The 23722-nt window shown below is 42.7% G+C and overlaps 1 protein-coding gene across 1 annotated transcript in view; it reads right to left on the bottom strand.

The window, feature by feature from the left end:
- The window catches only part of ADGRA2 (adhesion G protein-coupled receptor A2), a 128777-nt gene extending 118267 nt beyond the window's left edge, over nt 1–10510 (bottom strand). The window contains exon 1 of the mRNA XM_075273132.1: nt 10083–10510. Coding sequence (XP_075129233.1) covers nt 10083–10312 — 230 coding nt within the window. The 5' untranslated portion in view covers nt 10313–10510. The remainder of the gene's footprint in view (nt 1–10082) is intronic.
- Nucleotides 10511–23722: the final 13212 nt, after the last annotated feature.

Below are 23722 nucleotides of genomic sequence, written 5' to 3'. Positions count from 1 at the left end.
CCATTATTCTGTCATCAATGCCTATGGTGCTAAAACCTATTCCACCATATTGAATTCATTCCTCTGAGCTATTGATAAGTAAGTTAAGTGCCTTCTGCTTGGTCTCCCTAAGGCTTGGCCATACAACTTAGAATTTCGTCGGCCAGAATGGCCTATTTTGTCTGATGATCAGTTATGCAAGTGCTATGAATGGCCTAAGGCAGGTTTTAGCCAGATCCATGCTGAATATTTTTGACTCACAGCCAGCCAAAAATGTTAATATTTGGCATGATCATTCACATTTGGATGATTAGTCAACTTGAACAGACACACTTTTTTTTTTAACAACTGAAATGCCCCACCTCGGCTAGTTGTTATTGTCAATGATGATGTCATGTCATGAGTTAATCCTAAGTGAATATTCGTGGAATTTATATGTCTCATAATTGTCCAAAATCATCAGTTTCAGCCTAATACATATGGTTGGCTGAACTACCTCTACTCCATCCAATCCATAGAAATGGTCAGCACAAACCCTGATCTGTTCTTAAGCATCTACCCATAGGCCTCCTACTCAGTTGTGGCAATGCCTACACTGCAATTTCCAAACCCTTACTAAATATAACAGAGTAAAGCAACATCATAGCCCTAACCTTAAAAAACATTGTAGAAGAGGAAAATCAAAAATACATAAGACCAACCAAAACCTTTTTCTAGAAAATCAGAAACAGGAGGAATGAGGTGACCACACAGCTATCAACCCAGCATCCATGACCTTTCCTCACATTAGATCCTATAGGGAAAACTAAAGTTGTCCATAGAAATGTAATATTTTCCAAGGCCGATGACAAAATTCACCACCACCACCACACGGGGAAGCATGTCAATGTTTCCTCCTGCTGGTCACTTTCATGTACAGATGGATGGAAGGTTCTGCCCATAGACATGCCCCATAGATAAGCTCAGTCCAGAGACTCCACCACAACAGCTGTACATACTTCAGTTCTTCACCTTCCCCGACCTAACCCTTGACCTGGAAGCAATAAACTATTTGTAAAGCACATTAAGATCCCATTCCACTTGATATGGGACCTTCATATGTCTTCACTAGTTTCAGAACTGTTCCCATTTATAGAGCAGCATGAGGAAAAGTCATCACGGCTGAAGACTGAAATAACACGGCCATGTTCTGGAGGAAAGACATGCTGACTGAGGATTAGATGCAAAACGTTCATAGTAAATTGCATGCTGGGTTTCCACATCAGAAAAGTACAAGGGAATTGCAAGACTGCACATTTTCAGTAAAGATTTGCCAACATAAATCAGCTTACATAAATTCCCAGTCATGAGTATTAATTGTGGAGCGCTCCCAACGAAAACTAAACCACGGCTAGAGTTAAAGTGAAGCTCCACCTTGGAACGGCTTTAAAGAACATAGTAGAGTATTGTATAAACACCAATCCCATCATTTAGTGTTATTACTGGAGTCCCTTCCTTTAGTCGGGAGCATTCCCATAATAACCTGCTGTCATGGTGGCAGACGGCAGGCTGCTGTTTATGGCGCATTGTAGTCTGCCATTGCACTGTAGTAAAACAGCCAGTGTCTGCTGACAGACTGACAGAGAAGGTGTCGGAAATGTAGAACGCTCTGTAGCCCTGTGGGATATTAGGAGTTAAATAGTGAGGCTACTTGGAGAATATTAATGCTACACTTTAAAGGAATTTCAGTAACATGAAGTTACTATGGAATAGGTTCAGGATCCAGACATATTCCACGGTGATCTGCACCAAACTGCTGACATGATTGCTGAACAGACACAGAATATGTATATAGGTTAGGCCCTATTCACATCTGTGTTCCGGTTTCCGTTCGAAGAGTCAGTTTGGGGACCCCCCCCAAAAGGGAAACCATACCGACCCCACAGACTATAATGAGGTCCGTGTGGTTTCCGCACGAAACATTCAGAGAGAAAAGTCCTGTTTGCAGGACTATTCTCTCCGCGTGTTTCATGTGGAAACAGAGTGGAAACCACATGGACCCCATTATAGTCTATGAGGCCCATGTGGCTTCTTAGCTATCTGCTTTTCTAGGCGTATAGGTTTCCATTGGGTGGGTCCCCAAGCTGACTCCTCGAATGGAAACCTCAACACAGATGTGAATGGGGCCTTTTGTACAGTTTTGGACTAGTCCTCCAGAGTGCAAGAGGATCCTCCAGTGGGCCCAGGCTCTACCATACTAATGGGCCAGCAGAAGACATCTAAATTTGATGAGGACTATGGTCAATTACCTAGGGGTTGTTAGAGAGTGGTCTCCAGAATCATTTCATCTGGATCTGGTGAGCTCAAGAAACCTCAGCCCAACACTGCCTATGTATGTGGCAGTATTAATGGATGAAATGTATGGAGGGGTGTAATAGGCAATGTAATTTGCGACAACCCCCCCTTGTTTGTGTAGGTCTGCCGAAATCAGCACACCACAATGAGGAATGATTCTACAAGCAGTTTTGTGGCAGTCTTTTAACCAAAGCTAGGAGTGGATCCAAAAATAAGGAAAAGTATGGAAAAGTATAAAAGAAAGACTCCTCTCTTTCATATCCACTGCCATGATTGGCTCAAAAAAATAAAAAATTATCACAGTTAATATGGAATTCAAGTCTTGAGGATATTTCCCATAAAGAGGTACAGATTTACTTTGTAAATGGGACACATCGTAGACACATCTTGGCACTTCCAGTATAAGCTGAAGTATTTCCAACTTGCTTGACATGTGGGCATAGCTTCTCAGAAAATGGGATGAGAATTAAAGGGATCCTATCATTCAGACGACATTTTTTCTAAGTACCACGTCAGAATAGCCTTAAGAAAGACTATTCTTCTCCTACCTTTCGTTGTATTCTCTGTGTCGCCGTTCGTCTACAATCCCGATTCTTCTCTGTATGTAAATCAGCTCTCTTGCAGCACTGGGGGCGGGCACCAGCACTAAGACAGCACTGGGGGGCGTCCCCAATGCTGTGAGAGAACTCTCTCCAGCGCCGCCTCCTCTTCTTCAGCAGTGTCATCGTCAGCCTCTTCTTCCGGTGGTGGCTTGTAACTTCTAAGGCCTCTAGCCTTGGGCAAAGAAGACTGTGCATGCCCATAAGCCATGACAAAATGGCTGCTTGCATAGTATTGTAAGCGGCCATTTTCTCGGGGCCTGTGGGCATGTGCAGTCTGCTCTGCCCGAGGCCTAGAAGTAAGAAGACACCGCCGGAAGAAGAAAATGGAGAGGCCGTTCCTGACGAAGATGGGGGCGATGCTGGAGAGAGTTCACTCGCAGCATTGGGGCCGCCCCCAGTGTTGTCTGAGTGCTGGGGCCCACCCCCAGTGCTGCGAGAGAGCTAATTTACATACCGACAAGAATCGGGATTGTAGGCGAACGGCGGCGCGGAGAAGACAATGAAAGGTAGGAGAAGAATAGCCTTTCTTAAGGCTATTCCGACGTAGTACTTAGAAAAAATGTCATCTGAATGATAGGATCCCTTTAAGTGCAACATAATGTGCTCAATTGTACCAACATTTTGCCATAAAATTCTGTCTCAATGTAAGCCTAATAATAAATGGTATAAACTTAGACTAGATAGATAGATAGATAGATAGATAGATAGATAGATAGATAGATAGATACTAGATAGATAGATGATAAATAGATACTAGATAGATAGATAGATACTAGATAGATAGATGGATACTAGATAGATAGATAGATAGATAGATAGATAGATAGATAGATAGATAGATAGATAGATAGATTAAAAATATACCAGATTTATCATCCAGCATAAGGCACTGTGATAAATCTGACAAATTTTCAGCCTGCCTAAATCTACATTATGTGCTAGTAAAAATAAGCCAATGTTTTCTGGAAAAAGACACTGCAGCCACCTTTTTATGCATATTCTTATAGCGAAAGCCAGAAGTGAATGCAGCATAAAGGAGAAGTATGGAGAAGTTCTTCTTTTATATTTCCCATTACTTTATAATGAGCCAGTTCCCCAGTAAAACCAGATATACAGTTCCTTCCTACAATCATAATACACGGTTTAAGGTTGGATGTTTTTAAGCGTCATCTTAGCTGGACCATGAACTCAAATTAAGCTTCACTGAAATACAAATCCTGGTTCGCATCTGGGAAGTTACTTTTGACATGGCGGATACAAATAGGACTGTGTCCATGTCTTCGGCATGAGGAAAGACTGATACAAAGTTTATACTTCTATAATGAGACGTTCTCCCCCCATGGTATAGAATTTCACTTGCTCGCACAAGGCACATTGGTGGACTCTGTTCTCCCACATCTGGAAACACTTGAGTTTTTGTGAGCCTGGACGTGTCACACGGTCGTACTGCACCTATCTGCAGAGCTCGCCCCATCTATACGTGAGGCTGCATAAGAACAGACGGCTGATGTTTAAAACATGAATCGCCTTTGGCATTTCATATTCTATGGCTGCCTAGATCTACATTAGGGGAGGGGTAAGGTCAGGTATATACCGAGGCTGGGTATTAGCCCTGATCACACCAGGTCATGTGGACTGCCCATTCGTGGGTGTTTTGCCATAAAATGACCCCCATGGGTGACACTTCTCAATGTAAACAGTCAACCTCAGAAGCATGCATGTTCTCAATAGGTATATGGGAGAAAGCTGCTGCCATATACTTATGGAGATGCCTTGAAAATAAAAAGTAGGACATATATAAATTCAACATGCTGACCTTTTTTTGGCTTCCATCGGGGGGAGAGTCAGAGCACCACCACATACTTTATATCATTGGTCAACCCTGCCAAAAATGTATAATAGCCCAGAGCTGAATTCACAATTCTGCAACCTTTGGAAAAGAAATTCTTCAGCATTCCCTGCTGTTTTCCAAAAATCAGTGACCCCGTTTTCTATTGGAAACCACATCCTCTGTACCAATGGAAAAACTAAGATCATATTTTTATACCTGCTGATTAGAATTAAGATACTTATCCTGAGTTACCACCATTGACCAAAGATATATCGAACATCTCATAGTACGGTAACCTTTCCATATTAAATGCACTTTGTTAGTCGTATATATCTCGTCAGACCATCTGTATATCGATATACACGCAAAAAAGCACTTGATACAATTTATTGGAAGGTCTGTTCTGAAAGAGAAGCATATGTGCTGAAGTCTACTGTAGTGTAATGGTCCGGCCAGGATGCTATGGAATTCACATATTACAAAAGAGAGCATTGTATGAAGAAATCGGACTGAAAAAGTTAGCTAGAAATGTACACAATTGTGGGACTGTATTATAGACCTATGTGGTTCCATTATACAGCCCCCATAGAATTAGATTAGAAAGCTTTCTTAAGTCATCTTGAAAAAAATTCCAGATTTGCAAAGCCAGGTGTCTGTAAACCCCAGCTATGGCTACAAGTAAGTATGGTCAACTCTGACGGGGACCTTACAGCTCAGAAAACATCCTGGTTGATCTCTACATGGTCAGCGTAGGATTATCTCCAGCTAAACTAGAAAGGAAATCACAAATATTCCAACAAGTGTGAGCAAGAGGAATACAAGAAAGTCTTCATAGATAACGGCAAAGGAAACAGAAGCTCTGTATTTATCCTGGAAGGAAAGAGTGTGATAAAGACGTACAACATGTTATAATGATCAATCAGACACATTGTAATTCTTCTGAGAACTCAGATAAGAATAGACCTACACGTCAGATGTTCACGCCCACATCGATGGGACCACTAGTAATGAGCCCACGTAATTGTCAAGTCTATGGTACCAAACTGATTGGATACGGTCAAATGAAACCTTAAAAGGTTGGACAACCTCTTCCCTAAAGAATCCAATGGTCCAATGATGATCCATAGAGCCCAAAGCCATGGCCATTAGTCAGAGAAAGCGTTGTATGGCCATATATTTCATCTACAGGAGAAATATGCTATTACATGAAGCATACATAGTCAACTATGTAATACATGGCTATACTGAATTCACAAAAATATTATGTTACATAGTAGATGAGGTTGGATGGAGACATCAGTCCATCTAGTCCAACCTATAACCCTACAATCCCCTATAATGTTACCCTATGGGTAAAAAGCATTCACATAAAAAAAAAAAAAAACATCCACATTGAACTAGACTATTGCAAGATCTACAACTTATATTCACCCATAGGAAAATATGGCATTACGGCTTGATGAACATTTTGTGGGTGATCTCATATTATAGTACAGGCCAGAATCAAACAATTTTCTCCATAAATACAGTCAATCACTGATTTACAGGTGAAATATGAGAATTGTTTCCAAACTTCTAGATATTTTTTTAGGATTCTGCTCCCTAACTCTCTCTTACTCGAGCAGAAGCAGCAACACCATAGAGTTCTGACCAGACCTGACATGAATGAAGCTCTGGGGTAAGATAAAAAACTTACTATTTGCTGCAGCACAACATCTGCAAAGATGTCCCTGTTTTCTCTTACAGGGTCGCTAACTTGAAAATGCAGCGAACCAGTGTTATCTCACTCACCATTTAAATATATATATTCCATTTTCACTTGTGCTATTCATTTAATACCTAGAAACCATCAGCATGTTGCTGATGACGGATCTGTTATCCTTATTATGTTTCGTTATCATGGAGTCCTGCTGGGAATTAGTTGTGACTCTAGCATTTAATACACCCTGATGACAAGCACATTACAGGGGCGGACCAGTAAAAGATATCAATAGTAGGGATTCCAGTATAATGACAATGTCAGGCATTAGGCAATATACCTGTTGCTTCTTTATTTAGCAGCAAGCCTAAATACATTAGAACAATCTGGGGGAGAAAATAGCAGTGTTGTTTGATCTATTTCTCTCCTCATGGAGTGCCCCTTTAAGCAGGTCTGTACATCATCCTTCTTCTTCTCTCGCACATATAAATAACAACCCTGTATATAGAACCTGATTTGCCGACATGTGAAGCTCCAGCTGTGGAGAACCAAGTTCCAGCTGGTTGTCAAATAATTCTGGCATTTGCAGCTCAAAAGTCACAATTTTCCTACCTCTTGTACAGGATAACAGCATGTGCGGACCATGTGTACACAAGTAAAATATGCAAACATATTTCTAACAATGAATTCCAGCTTCTTGTGTGCTATAGATTACACTGCTGCCAAACTTGGGAATGTCCCTCCTGATAGATATGTCCACACCTATAGCTTGGTACATAGACCAACATATGGGGGGATGTATTACAAGGTATCCAAAAGAAGCTCCATAACTGCTACCTCTATATGAAAACAGGACTCGCCATCATGAGCCTTGTCCATATACTCCTATCTAAAGCCAGACTTAGGGTGTGCGGCTTAGGCAGCTGTCAGTATGACGCCACTGGTATCTGGAACAATCCAATGGATAAGCAACTGGAAGTAGGGAGCAAAGTCAACTATCTGGCGGTGTTATGCAGTAGCTATTGGGGCACTGTATTGTATCGTTATTTGTATAATGTTTCACTGTATTATTTGGGTAATATTTAGTACACCATAGATGTGTGTATATTATGTGTAGGAAAACAGAATCAATATAAGCAAATTCCCGGGTACATGTGCTTCAACTCACACTATGTCCAATGAAGAAAAACATGAACCATATCCATTACAGGGGTTGTTGGGGAGTGCGATATTGGGCTCCACTTCCTCTTCTCAACCTGTGACATCACGCCCATCCGACACATGTCAAATCATTGGTCACATGTCATATCAATCAGATGAATGTGACTGATCTGCAGTACCGAGCACAGCCACTATACAATGTATAGCGCTGTGCTTGGTAAGTAGGGAAGCGGCCACAGCAATTCATGTCATAGTCCCAGAACATCACTTTAAGACAACCCCTGTCCATAGGTCATACAGTGAGAAAGTCGCCTACTTAGTACATCTTCTCTATTAACCAGATCAGGCAGCCACTGTAAACAGCATCTCCCGTTTTCAGGATCACCATACATCACAAGGATGCCCATTCTGCCAATTTAGTGTTCTGTAATACCACATTTGTCCAGTAGGGTTTGATGCAGGTGTACGGTACTGTCTGATCTCCAGAAGATCTTAATACAGAGAAAAGGAGTAATGCTGATAGAACAACGCCAAGTCTCTATATCCACAAAACCTCAATGCTGTAGTTGTATCTATATTCCAGAGCATGCTTGTATCATGTACATAGGAATAATATTATCTCCAGATATTGCTACATTTTAGTCAGTCATTATTACATATTATTAATCCTACAGTATACCTATGGGACTCATACACCTCTAGCTACAGATTATCAGTCGATTTACTACATACATTCCCAATATGTAGAAATTTTGGGAGAATTCTCTGATAGTAGGACACAATGCACATGATACAGTACTTGTGATGTACTGCGCAGAAATATACAAGCAATAACCAAAAGAAAGGGTTTTGTAATTTTATCCTTCCAGCATAGGATTAAATTGGAAACTATTATAGCAAACTTCCGGCGGTGAGCAGGGCAGTCTGCGCAGGTTTTTTGGCATTAGTCCCATGACATAGTCCCATTCACTGACAGCAAGCAGAATTATAATAATAAAAAATAAATAAATAAATAAAAAAAAACATGCTCACCTTAGCATCTCCATCCTTGACTCTGTCTGGTCCCTGCCACTGTGCACTTCCTTGGCTAGTGATGATATCATGACAAAGGAGCCTTCTGCAGTCAATGACTAGCTGTAATAGTTCCTGCTATAGACAGTGACTGGCTGTAGTGGTGACATGTCCCCGTGTCAAGATGTCATTGCTGGACCAGAAAGTACAGACAGTGGTGAACCAGGCAGCACCAGGAACAGAACAACAGGTGAGTGTGACTTTTCTAAAAAAAAAAATTACAGTAGCCTGAGCCATTCTAGATGTAATTTCATTGGACTGGAGAACCATGTTCATAACAGTGAGAAATGAAACACAAAGTCTATCAGAAAGCTGCAGATCTTATTATACAATGATTACAAAAATAGTAAACTCCTTCACAACTGTGGAGAAAAGGAAATTCTGCCCCAAAATACTTATATGTTACCCCTCAGTAAGGTACGCTGGCCAAATTCTAGTAGACAGTAGTTGTGTCAAGATTTGTCTATCTACCTCTTATGTCAGTCTATGTTTCACATCTATCTATCTATCTATCTATCTATCTATCTATCTATCTATCTATTTCATATCTCTTTATCTATCTATCTATCTATCTATCTATCTATCTATCTATCATCTATCTATCAATCTATTTCATATCTCTTTATCTATCTATCTTTCTATCTATCTATCTCTTATATCTGTCACATCTATCTGACCATCTCTCATATCAGTCTATGTTTCATATCTATCACTTATATGAATCTGTCACATCTATCTCTTATCAGATCTCTCATATCCATTTATCTATTTGCCTATCTATTCTGCCATATCTATCTAATATCTATCTCTAACTTCTATTATACCAATCTCTCCTATCTATTTATACATCTCTTACATCTATCTATCTATCTATCTATCTATCTATCTATCTATCTATTTCTCATACATCTATATCTAAGCATTCACCTATTGCTCAATCTACTCCTCTTATATATGTCTCTCTATTAATCCATTTATCATACGTGTCTATCATATTATTTATTAATATTTATTTATTAATAGACAAACATTAAGTAACTCCATAATAATCAATGGAAAGACCCTAACAGTGACATGTAATTGGCTTCCTACCTACTTAGCTGACCTGCAGTCTATATTATTATTATTATTATTATTATTATTATTATTATTAGTCCATCCATCCTGGTAGTCAGTGGTAATGCTATATACTTTATATACATGCACACAGTATTACTGTACTTGTAGGGGTCAATGAAAACTGACACAACATCTCTACCGACTTCTATATCAAGAACAAGAAAGTTGTGCGACTCCTAGAAAGTCGCATCTTGTCACTTAGTGTGTGGACAAATGGATTAGCTGAGGTCACATGTGACAATTTTACCCTAATCAATTAACCCCTTGCACACATAGCAGTACTTACAGGGTGCCGGTCTTGTTGGGCAGCAGGGCAGGATCGGGCACCTCCAGCAGGTCCTCATTGGTACAGATGACTTTCTTCCTTGGGGCAGAGGAGCCCACTCCGGGTTTGGGGCGCTCCACCACACATTTACAGCTGTGGATCAGGACAGGACAGCTCTGGCTCCATCCTATAAGGCACAGGAGGACCAGCACGACCAGGGGGCAAGTAGGGCTCCTAAATCCAAGCATCATGACAGGCAGGGGCACCTATCAGCCCATCCTATGCAGTTGAGAGAGCATGCCACAAGTGCTGTGCCCTAGAAAGTACCAGGCTGTCTCCTTCTTCACAAGTCTTCCATAAAGTCTGCTACCAAGACAGGGTGAGGCTGCATGTTGTGCAGGCAGGCTGCTCATAGGGAGACGCAGAGGAGCTGCTCCCTGTCTATATGATGGCATATAACGGGTTGTATCTGGAGCTGCTGCTCTCCTATTACTGGAGCCTGCACCTCCTCCTAGCAGTGCGCGGCCTCCGCCCGGTCCTAGTGCCGCCTTCTACACTCTATACCTAGGAAGGATGCACAGGCTACAAGGAAGCTCAGGAAACGGACGGGGCTTTCCTGACTCTGTACATGTGCATGGAAAAAACGGAATTCTATCTACACCTATATACAATATATCTATACACACTCTAAAGCATCTAAAACACTATATATATATATATATATATATATATATATATATATACAGTATAGATATATATAGAGAGATACAGAACTAGATATAAGGATTAGAGATGAGCGAACAGTGTTCTATCGAACACATGTTCGATCGGATATCAGGGTGTTCGCCATGTTCGAATCGAACACCGCGTGGTAAAGTGCGCCAAAATTCGATTCCCCTCCCACCTTCCCTGGCGCCTTTTTTGCACCAATAACAGCGCAGGGGAGGTGGGACAGGAACTACGACACCGGGGGCATTGAAAAAAATTGGAAAAAGTCATTGGCTGCCGAAATCAGGTGACCTCCATTTTAGACGAATAGTGGATTTCAAATCCGGGTCATATGAGAATGTGAACTTTGTGACTATGAGACAGGGATAGCTGTACAGGCAGGGATAGCTAGGGATAACCTTTATTTAGGGGGGAATGTTATTAAAAATAACTTTTTGGGGCTCTATCGGGTGTGTAATTGTGATTTTTGTGAGATAAACTTTTTCCCATAGGGATGCATTGGCCGAATTCCGTACTCTGGCCAATCAGTGCTGGCCAATGCATTCTATTAGCTTGATGAAGCAGAGTGTGCACAAGGGTTCAAGCGCACCCTCGGCTCTGATGTAGGAGAGCCGAGGGTGCACTTGAACCTTTGTGCACCCTCGGCTCTGCTACATCAGAGCTGAGGGTGCACTTGAACCCTTGTGCACACTCTGCTTCATCAAGCTAATAGAATGCATTGGCCAGCGCTGATTGGCCAATGCATTCTATTAGCCCGATGAAGTAGAGCTGAATGTGTGTGCTACATTCAGCTCTACTTCATCGGGCTAATAGAATGCATTGGCCAGCGCTGATTGGCCAGAGTACGGAATTCGGCCAATCAGCGCTGGCTCTGCTGGAGGAGGCGGAGTCTAAGATCGCTCCACACCAGTCTCCATTCAGGTCCGACCTTAGACTCCGCCTCCTCCAGCAGAGCCAGCGCTGATTGGCCGAATTCCGTACTCTGGCCAATCAGCACTGGCTAATGCATTGTATTGGCGTGATGAAGCAGTGCTGAATGTGTGTGCTTAGCACACACATTCAGCTCTACTTCATCGGGCTAATAGAATGCATTGGCCAATCAGCGCTGGCCAATGCATTCTATTAGCGTGAACTGAGTTTGCACAGGGGTTCTAGTGCACCCTCGGCTCTGCTACATCAGATTGCTACATCTGATGTAGCAGTGCCGAGTGTGCATCAGATGTGTAGTTGAGCAAAACTGACTCAGCACTGCTAAGTCTCTGCATTCGCATAGGAATGCATTGGCCAGCCTTCGGCCAATCAGCGCTGGCTCTGCCGGAGGAGGCGGAGTCTAAGGTCGGACCTGAATGGAGACTGGTGTGGAGCGATCTTAGACTCCGCCTCCTCCAGCAGAGCCAGCGCTGATTGGTCGAGTTCCGTACTCTGGCCAATCAGCACTGGCCAATGCATTTCTATGGGGAAAAGTTAGCTTGCGAAAATCGCAAACTGACAGCTTCCCCTGCTGTCCCAGTGTCATTCCAGGGTGTTGGTATCATTTCCTGGGGTGTCATAGTGGACTTGGTGACCCTCCAGACACGAATTTGGGTTTCCCCCTTAACGAGTTTATGTTCCCCATAGACTATAATGGGGTTCGAAACCCATTCGAACACTCAAACAGTGAGCGGCTGTTCGAATCGAATTTCGAACCTCGAACATTTTAGTGTTCGCTCATCTCTAATAAGGATATAGCAATAGAAAGACATATTATAAACCATGCTCTATAGATATACACTACATATGTTAAAGCTTTACATTCAAAATAAATTGTAATATTAATCATAATACTAATATAAATGATCATCTTTGTTGTCTATCACCTATACCTCCTTCTTGTCCTCATCTTCATCCCCCCATCTCACTCAGCCCCCTACCTGACAAGTCACTCACAGTTGATGGTCCACTCTCTCACCAGTCTCAAGTCCAATGTCTTGGGGTATCCTTTGATTCTGCTAAACATCTAAACCCTTACAAATTCTTGTCATCTACACCCCAAACACATCTCTTGTATCTGCTCCTTCCATATCCCAGAATCTACAAAACTTTTAGTCCATGCCTTCATCTTTTCAAGCCTGGGCTTCTCTGTGGCTTCTCAGAAAAGCTCTTTTGCTCTCCTCCAAGCTATACTTAACCCCTTAACAACCACAGACATATTAGTATGTCATGGCCGCCAATGTCTTAACGATCAGTGAAATTCTATTGCCATACTGCTAACTATTTGAACAGGTAGCATTGGGAATGGCTGTTACGCTGGGTTCACACCTGCGTTCATGTCTCCGTTCTATGGTTTCCGTCTTCTGCATGGCAGAAGACGGAAACCATAGACCGGGTCCGGCCATGAGCGGCGGTGAGCGTTTTAGGCTCTCCGCCGCGAAACCGGATTTTTTTATCCGGACACAGAGTAGTGCATGTCCGACTCTGTGTCCGGATTATAAAACCCGGTTTCAAGGCGGAGAGCGCAAAACGCTCACCGCCGCACACGGCCGGACATCTCTCTCACCCATTCAAATGAATGGGTGAGAGAGACTCCTGCAGGTTTCCGTCTCCTGCCTCTGTTTTAGGCAGGAAACGGAAACCTGAACTACGGAGAGGGCGACGCAGATGTGAATGAGCCCTTAGCTGTAACTGGCAGCTAATACCCTGCACCTGTTAATACCCTGCTCCATAACTCCAAGTCAGAGTTGAGCCTCAATCAGGGGTGTGAACCCTTTAGATGCTGTGGTCAAACATGACCAAGTCATCCAAGGGTTTCCACCATACAAATGTCCCCCATCTCCCCCCCACCCTTGCGGCAAGACTGCGACACTAAACCCCTTAATAAATTCTTTGAGGGGTGAAACTTTCAAAATGGGGTCACTCCCTAGGGGATTCCACCTTACTGGTATTTTAGACGCTATGCAAACATGACATTCAGATACCAAACATCTATATCTGCACTCCAAAAGGCACATATTGTTTCTATGTCCTGCCGTGTGCCCAAACTTGAGTTTATGCCAACATGTATGACATGGGTGTACCCAGGATAATGTACATAATGTCATATGTGGGTATATACTGCTGTTTAGGCACAGAAGAGAAATGAGCGCCATGTGGTTTTTGGAGCACGGATTTAGATGGTTTGGTTTTTGGACATCATGATATTTTTGCAGAGCTGAAATGCCAGTAAATTGGAATCCTCTGACATGTGACGCCATTTTGGAAACTACACCCCTGAAGGATTTATCCAGTGATACAGTGAGCATTTTTAATCCCAAGTGTTGCATTCATTTATTTTCCAGAAATGAATACGCAGCTGATGGTGAAAGAGCTCAATTTTTGTCTCATCCGACCACAGTACCTTCTTCCAATCACTCTCAGAATCATCCAGAATGGTCAGATGAGACAAAAATTGAGCTCTTTGGCATTAACTCAACTCGCCATGTTTGGAGGAAGAGAAATGCTGCCTATGCCCCAAAGAACACCGTCCCCACTGTCAAGCATGGAGGTGGAAACATCATGCTTTGGGGGTGTTTCTCTGCAAAGGGCACAGGACTACGTCACTGCATCAATGGGAGAATAGATGGAGCCATGTACCATAAAATCCTGAGTGACAACCTCCTTCCCTCCACTAAGACATTAAAAATGGGTCGGGCTGGGTCTTCCAGCAGGACAATGACACAAGACATACAGTCAAGGCAACAAAGGAGTGGCTCAAAAAGAAGCACATTAAGGCCATGGGGTGGCCTAGCCAGTCTACAGACCTTAATCCCATAGAAAACTTATGGAGGGAGCTGAAGCTCCGAGTTGCCAAGCGACAGCCTCAAAATCTTAATGATTTAGAGATGATCTGCAAAGTGGAGTGGACCAGAACTCCTTCTGACATGTGCACAAACCTCATCATCAACTACAAAAAAAACTCTGATTGCTGTGCGTGCCAACAAGGGTTCCACCACCAAATATTAAGTCTTGTTTGCCAGACTATGCATTTCTCTATGCAAAATTCAAATAAATTTATAAAATTTGTACAATGTGATTTTCTGGATTTTATTTTTGATATTCTATCTCTCACTGTTAAAATTAACCTACCCTTAAAATTATAGACTGCTCATGTCTTTGTCAGTGAGCAATCTTACAAAATCAGCAAGGGATCAAATAATTATTTCCTTCACTGTATTGTGCATATGTCAAATTAGAGAGTTTAAGACTAAGGAGGTACATAGAGGCTTGGAAAGGGAAGGACTGTTTAAAATGACGTTGCACAATCCTATGGAGGGCCAAACAATAGCACTGGAAAAAAGGGCAGGACCACCACACATGGAAAGTCATTCCCCAAGCATTGCAACCCCTTAAACATAGGGGTGGAACAGTGGAGAAAAATTGGTGGAGTCTATGGAGTAACAAGTCTTATGAAGCATTTTTAAGGAAGACTTCATGAAGGTAACCCGCCAACAGCCTTTGCTGATGGAATTGCAATAGTCGACCCCTTAAGCTGGGGTCAGGGTAATATCAAGGTCTCACTCCCAGACCACCATAGAGTTGAGCTTACTGTCAGGGGGAGGAGTATTAAGCAAACCATAGATACAGGAGAGGGAACTTTCATCAGTTGCTCTAAACAAACACAACCTCTTGAAGTTGCTGGAAGAGATCAGTGAATTGAGTGGGACAAGAGAACATAGAAAGTGAAATACTTGCACAGTCCAAAAGGCCTCTGCGGTGGCAGGGAGAATGTAATAGTAAAATAACCTTTGGTGAAGTTGTGAAGGAAGCAATAAAGCGTGCGTCTCCACCAAACAAACACTTTGGGGAAAATGCCAGGAGGAAAGAGGGTTATTTAGAATAAAAAAATGAAAAAAAAATAAAAAATCGGGTTACTGGTATAATTGGGCTTTGTAATCCATACTGAAAATGAATCCTCTGCCATAAAGGGTGCGAGACATAGACCGAGGGGCCCACAAAAGGGCCTGAAGGAAGATCGGGGCCACGAATGCAGACTCTAATGTCACCCATTGGGGTCACCCATTGAGGTGTTTATTTTAATCTATTTCACTTTTTCATTCTTTTTTGAACGGATGTTTTTGTACTTTTATACTGCAATGAATAAAAGTTAAATTTTAAAGAGGAAACCTTCGGAAGTGTTGCTGATCTTCTATTTTCTATATTTGGACTATTGCTGTGCCTAGGATCCTGACACACGATCGTGCACCCCGTAGGATAAGCCCAAAGGATATCACATAGAGCTCCCATCTATGTTTTCTATGGACACCCATTGGGGATGGTCATCTTCACTAAGGATAGCACAAAGTTGGGAAAGTCAGGCGGCTACATAATATCGAAAGAGGTGGGGGACAGAAAGCCCACCCAGTGTCTTATGAAAAAACATAACACGGCATCTGATTCGCATAATGCACCTTTAAAGGACTTGATATCACTGACAAATGGGCCCTCTTAAAGAAACTGTTGTGCAAAGAGATGACATCCACAGGCCATCACATGTATTGCTCCAGTGTCCAACAGCTGAGTATTGTGCAACGATCCTACTTAGCTATTGGAGGCACATTCTTCTGGTAGCATATAGCTACACCATTTCTCTTCTCCCTATAACACACAAAAACAATCACAATAACATGGAACGGACCTTCGATGGAACTGATCTGGCTGGCATAAGGGGTCATGCTTAAAGAAGCTAACAGGCATAGATGTGACAACCACAGCTCTTTCCACGAGTCACTTCATTGTCTAAAACCAAAATCTTATTTAATAATTGGAGGTGTCTTCTTCTGGTAGCCTATAGCTACACTGGTCTCTACTCTCTTCAAACTCACAAAAACATATTATTCTGAAACTGCAATACAGTCAATAAAAAAAACGCACCTTAGAGGACTTGATCTGACAGATGAATGGGCCCCTCTTAAAGAAGCTGTTCTACAAAGCACCTGACAGTCCAGAAAATGTGACAGTAAAGAATGCAAAAGAACAATACCATTTTCCTCTGGCATCACGTCATCCTCATGGACCCAGAAAAGAAAATTATCCTGTATCTTCCTTTTTTAGGCTGCTGAGGATGCCAGTAAAAAAAGCTTAACACACTAAATGCAGACGTAATAGGCAATGTGCTGCATTAGTGGATGACAAGCTTGCTGTGCTGGCAGCTTGCCGTTACGAGGAGCTTACTTTTTCTCATAGGAATGAATTGACCAGCGTTGATTGGCCAGTGTACAGCATTCAGCCAATCAACACTGGTCCTGCCGGAGGCTCGTAAGTGAGGAGGCGGAGTCTAAGATCGGACCACAGCAGTCTCCATTGTGGTCCGATTTTAGACACCGCCTCCTCAGAGACGAGCCTCCGGCAGAACCAGCGTTGATTGGCCAAATGCTGTACACTGGCCAATCAACGCTGGCCAATGGATTCCTATGAGAAAAAGTCAGCTAATGCATAAATGCAAGGTGCCAGCTCTCCCGGCTAGCAAGGACCTACTCGCTCATCTCTAGTCGTAACCATGAAACGTTGTAACCCGAGACGTAACGTATGGGCTACTCTTAATGCAGCTTACATTGGTGTCGTCCACAACTCCCTCCATGAGTCAAGTCCATTGTTCAACAAGTTTGTAGCGCACCACAATCCTACTTACCCATTGGAGGAGAGTTTCTACACCGTTTCTCTTCTCCTCGTAACAAACAGTCCCTTCCTTACCAACATTGTGGGTAAGAATTTGGAAAACAACACTAAAGTGAATTGGAAGGAAGACATTTTCCGACTCTGACGCCAGATTTGGTGCATTTGCACACCAATATTTCCTATCACCTACTTACATGTAAATGATAGCAAATTGCCTGATGGTCCAGAAAGTCTTAAAGAACTATGCACTTTTTCATCTGGCATCAGGAATAACAGTGAAAAGGCATAATACACTAAATGATGGACAACAAGCTCACTCCGTGATAGACAGTAGGGGTGGAAGAACCGCAAAATAGGCGTGACGCGCAAAGAATAGTCTTGCTTGAAAGGTAACACAAAGGAGTGGCCGCATAGTCCTCTTCTATTCTTCAGGCAGTCAGCTTTCAGGATACTTACTAATGAGGGGGCCACTCCTAAAGCATTTTACTTGCAAAGGGGTGAGGTCCACAACTCCCTACTAGAGATGAGCGAACACTGTTCGGAACAACCATTCCGAACAGCACGCTCACAGCACGCTCCCATAGAAATGAATGGAAGCGGCCGGCACGCGGGGGTTAAGCGGCCCATTTATTTCTATGGGAGCGTGCTGTTTGGATCGGCTGATCCGAACAGTGTTCGCTCATCTCTACTCCCTACATGTTTCACTCCGGCGTACAACAGGTGTGTAGTACACCACAATTCTACTTAGCCACTGGAGCTGTGTACCTCTGGTAGCTTATAGCTAAACTGTTTCTCTTCTCCCTTCAAACACACAAAAACATATCATTTTGAAATAGCAATACAACCAATAAGGAAAAAAAAACGCAACTTTAGAGGACTTGATCTCGCTGATGAATGGGCCCCTCTTAAAATAGCTGTTGTGCAACAGAGATGACAGCCAGAGCTCCTTGCATGTGTCAATCCAGTGTCCAACAGCTGTGTATTGTGCAATGATCCTCTTTAGCTATTGGAGGTGAGTTCTTCTGGTAATATACAGCTACACCATTTCTCTTCTCCCTGTAACACACAAAAAACCACAATAACATTCTATTCTGAATCTGCACTTTAGTCAATTTGAATTGGAACGCACCTTTGATGGAACCGATCTTGCAGGGGTATGGGCCACTCTTAATGCAGTTTACAGGCAAAGTGGTGTCGTCCACAGCTCCCTCCATTGTTCAACAGGTTTGTAGTGCACCACAATCCTACTTACCCATTGAAGATGAGTTTTTCTTGTAGCATATGGCAACACCGTTTCTCTTCTCCCTGGAACAAACAGTCCCTTCCTTGCCCACAGTGTGGGTAAGAATTTGGAATGCAACACTACAGCGGATTGGAAGGAAGACATTCGCCAACTCCTACGCCAGATTTGATGCATTTGCACACCAATATTTCCTATCACCTACTTATATGTAAATGATAGCAAAATGCTTGACGGTCCTGAAAGTCTTAAGGAACTGAACTATGCCCTTTTTCATCTGGCATCAGGAAAACCAATGAAAATACATAAGACACTAAATAATGGACAACAAACCTACCACGTGATGGACAGCAGGGGTGGAGGAACCACAAAATTTGGCGTGACGCGCAAAGAAAAGTCGAGGCGAGGCGAAACGCCCTGAAGAATGAGCACCTCGCTTCTTTTTCTAGGAGCCGGCACAAGCCGGATCCCAGAAAAAGCTCCTGAACGGCTCCCATTGATTTCAATGGGAACTGTCTTTTTGATCAGGATTTTGAGGCGAATACAGCCTCAAAATCCTGACCAAAAAAACTCAGTGTGAACTTACCCTTATAGCAGCTCACCGTGGTGTCATCCAACAGCTATGTAGCACATTACAATCCTACTTACCCATTGCAGGTCTGTTATTTTGGTCGTATATAGCTGTACCATTTCTCTTCTCCCTGTAAGAAACAATTCCTTCCTTGTGCGCGGTGTGGGTAAAAATTTGGAACACAACACTAAAGTAAATTGGATGAAAGACGTTTGCGGACTTGACACAAGATAAGAAGGCTAACATTCTGAACAAGCAGGCAGAGTAAAATGAAATTAACCACATGTATGCAGGCCTCACAGCATGTATGCAAGGTGTTAAATGAATCCAGCCTCCCCTGACCCCAATCAGCTGTCCTTACCATCTCCAGAATTGGTGCATTTGAACACTAATATATCCTATAATCTACTTACATGTAAATGATAGCAAAGCGCTTGACAGTCCAGAACGTTTGATGGCCTAGATTGCAATATTTTTGCATATGCCATTTTTCTCTGGCATCACGTCATTCCCTGGAGTGTCCTGTTTCTTCATTTTCTGTGCTGCAAAGAAGATGCAAGTGAAAAGGCATAAGACATCAAATGCAGACGTAATAGGCAATGTGCTGCATTAGTGGACAACAAGTTCAACCCTGTGATGGACAGCAGAGGAACCGCAAAATTGGTGTGACGTGCAAATTAAATTCTTGCTTGAAAGGTAAGAATCCTCCTTGGATCCTTGTGTCCAGGCTTCTTTCCACAAGGGTGCAGAGGCTGACGCGCTAGGATCTCTTTGTCCTCCCCAGATACTATCCATCACAGGGCAATACAGAGGAGTGGCCGCACAATCCTCTTGTATTCTTCAGGCAGCCGGCTTTCAGAATACTTACTAATGTCTGGGCCAATCCTAAAGCATCTTACCTGCAAAGGGGTGAGGTCCACAACTCCCTACATGTTTCACTCCGACATCCAACAGGTAGGTAGTGCACCACAATCCTAGTACTTACCCATTGGAGGTGTGTTCTTCTGGTAGCATATGGCTACACCGTTTCTCTTCTCCCTGTAAGGGCTCGTTCACATCTGCGCCCGGCACTCCGTACTTCAGGTTTCCGTTTCCTGCATAAAACAGAGCAGGAGACGGAAACCTGCAGGAGTCTCTCACCCATTCATTTGAATGGGTGAGAAAGCTGTCCGGCCGTGAGCGGCGGTGAGCTTTTTATGCTCTCTGCCGCGAAACCGGGTTTTATAATCCGGACACAGAGTCGGACATGCAGTACTCTGTGTCCAGATTTAAAAAAAAACCGTTTCGCGGCGGAGAGCCTAAAACGCCGGACCTGGTCTGTGGTTTCCGTCTTCTGGCATGCAGAAGACGGAAACCACAGAACGGACAGCTGAACGCAGGTGTGAACCTAGCGTAACAAACAATCCCTTCCTTGCCCACAATGTGGGCAAGAATTTGGAACGCAACACTAAAGTGAATTGGAAGGAAGACATTTGCCGACTCAACACCAGATTTACCAAAATTTCCTATCATCTACTTATATGTAAATGATAGTAAGATGCCTGACGGTAAACGGCTATGTGCTGCAATAATGGACAACAAGTCCAACACGTGATAGGCTGCAGGGGTGGAGGAACCACAAAATTTAGGTTATTTTCAAGAAATCGTTCTCTTTGAAAGGTAAGCATCCCCCTCGTGCCCAGGCTTCTTTCCCAAGGGCATTGAGACAAGTACAATTGGACCTCTCTGGCATTCCCTGATTTCTTGGTAAACACAAAAGAGACATGCAATACTGTGAAGATGTTACAAAATGATTCATCATAATTATATCTGCAGGTCCTAAGTCCTGAACAGATGACTATCTTCTTAATTTTAGTCTATATTCACATTAGGTTTAGCATGTACTATACATTATTGCATATATCTACTATGTCCATGGATTAGACTTCACTATTTAGGCATCAGTGTAGAGCATGTTTTACATTTGGCCAGGATTTGGATCAACCAGCAACCTCTTGGGTGGTGAAGGTAGCTATATGAGGCATAGTCACCTGGTGATGTCCAACCCTGTTGCCCATTCCATAGTGAGCCAGTGCTCAAAATGCTGGAAGCTGTGGGGCTCAAATGACCGATGAGTGTAATAAGTCGCCTCAGCTGTCATTGGAATGGTGCTTCCTTACCAGCAACCAGTGTGACCACTTCTCTAGGGTCCATTCACATGGAGGAAAATGATGAGGAATTTGGTGTGGAATTTCAGCACTTAAAAAAAAGCCTCTCATTGACTTCAATGGGTTTCTTTTTCTGCTAAGGAACCCATTGAAGTCAATAGGAGGCTTTTTTCAGCGCTGAAATTCCACACCAAATTCCTCACCATTTTCCTCTGTGTAAATGAACCCTTAGGCTAAGGCCCCATGGGCTGTATCCGCAGCACTAAACGCTGCGGGAAGAACCACGGCGTGAATGCATTGTGGTTCTTTCCGCAGCGCTTTTAAGAGAAAGTTCATGGAGTTTTCCTCTGCGAACTTTCTCTTAACATTATATCTATGGGAAAGCCGACAGCATTTCCGTAGATATAATTGACATGCTGCGATTTACAAAGCCGCAACGGCTTTCCAAATCGCAGCAGGTCCGCGCTGCGATCTTTTCCGCAAAGTGGGGATGGGATTTGCATCCACTTTGCCTGCACTGTACAATGCCATGATTTTTCCCGCAGCGTCTCCGCTGCGGGCAAATCGCGGCGTTTCCGGTCCGTGGGGCCCTGGCCTTAGTTAGAATTGCTGGGCTTTTATTCCAATGCATTAACCTTGTAATGCATTATATTAGTGATCAGAACCCCTGGGATTCAAGACCCCTAGGGGGTCTAATAAGTGCAAAATAAATAAATAATTTAAAAAAGTAAAAAAAAAATATATAAAAAAATTTAAATTTCAAATCACCCCCCTTTCCCTAAAACATATATAAAATGTCTTAAATACTGTGAAACACATTCACATTAGGTATCTCTGTGTCCGAAAACATATATTTATCTATAAAAATATTTTTTCCATACAGTAAACGCTGTAGTGGGAAAAATAAACAAAAGTGACAAACCGTCATTTTTTCACTGTTTTGCCTCTGATAAAAAATGGAATAAAATGTGATCAAAGCAATAGCAATTCTCCAAAATGGTATAACTAAAAAGTACACCTGGTTCTACAAAAAAAGATGCCCTATGCATCCCCGTACACAGAATTATAAAAAAAAGTTAAGGGTGTCGGAAGATGGCGACTTTTTTTGGGAAAAAAAAATGTTACAGTTTTGGATTTTTTTTTTGTAGATTGTGAGCCCCATATTGGGATCACAATGTACAGGTTTTTTTCCCCCCTATCAGTATGTCTATGTAGAATGGAAGGAAATCCACGCGAACACGGAGAGAACATACATACTCCTTGCAGATGTTGTTCCTGGCAGGATTTGAACCCAGGACTTCTGCAAGGCTGTAGTGCTAACCACTGAGCCACCATGTTGCCCCACAGTTTGAGATTTTTGTTAAGGAGTTAAAATGTAAATCAAACTATATAGATTTGGTATGCTCAGAATTGTACCAAAACATAGAATACAGGTGACATGTCATTTTGACTGCATAGTGAACGCCCGTAGAAAGTCGCACAAATGCATTTTTTCTTCAAATCCACCCAATTCTGAATTTTTTTTCAGCTTCCCAGTACATTGTACAGAATAATTAATCAATCATTTAAAGATCAGCGGGGGTCCAATACCAGGGCTATCAGCCATCTAGCATTATGTAGAAGCTGCAGCGTTCCAGAGAGTACTTACTATCGCAGCACTGTGCAGTAACATAGTGTATGTGCTCGGTATTGCAACTCAGCGCTCAGATCTGAGCTAATATCAGGCCATGTGACCAATGAATGTGATACTACAATACTGTGAAAAGAAAGTAACATTCAGGGAGTGCACCTAATCTGCAGGGGTCCCAGTTATTGGACCCCCATGAAGCTTCAATTGGCAATCTATCCTAAGGTAAGATCGTCAAGTCCCAGACAGCTAATTCAATTCAATATTACAAAGTTCTTCCCCTTCCAATGGTGCAATTCACAATACACTATGTGACTGCCCATAGACTCCTACAGGATAGATAGCAATTAATATGGGACACTGCATCAGGAAAAGCTTATCTCATGACACACATATGTTACAGTGGTTCTTCAGGAAAACCCGATGGAATATGTATCTGGACATGTCCAGCCAAGAGGAAACATAAGGAAGGACATCTCTTTATATACAGGGGCATAACAAGTAACCATGGGACCTATAGGAAGGTGTAATAGTGGGAGCCTCTGCACGAAGACCAGCTTCAGCAGTAACTTCAGGAGCAATCACTTATTTGTTCTCCTTGGAGGTGTCACTGAGGTCTTACAAGATTGAGGGCCAAGCTCAAATGTGCCTTTGGCCTCAGGTGTTGTATACCTGCTTAGGCAATGCAATTGGGTCTTTGTGCCGTCTGTGCTGCTG

The sequence above is a fragment of the Leptodactylus fuscus genome, chromosome 5 (assembly GCF_031893055.1).
Source record: "Leptodactylus fuscus isolate aLepFus1 chromosome 5, aLepFus1.hap2, whole genome shotgun sequence".
Classification (NCBI taxonomy): Eukaryota; Metazoa; Chordata; class Amphibia; order Anura; family Leptodactylidae; genus Leptodactylus; species Leptodactylus fuscus.
This window is presented reverse-complemented; position numbering and strand designations above follow the sequence as displayed.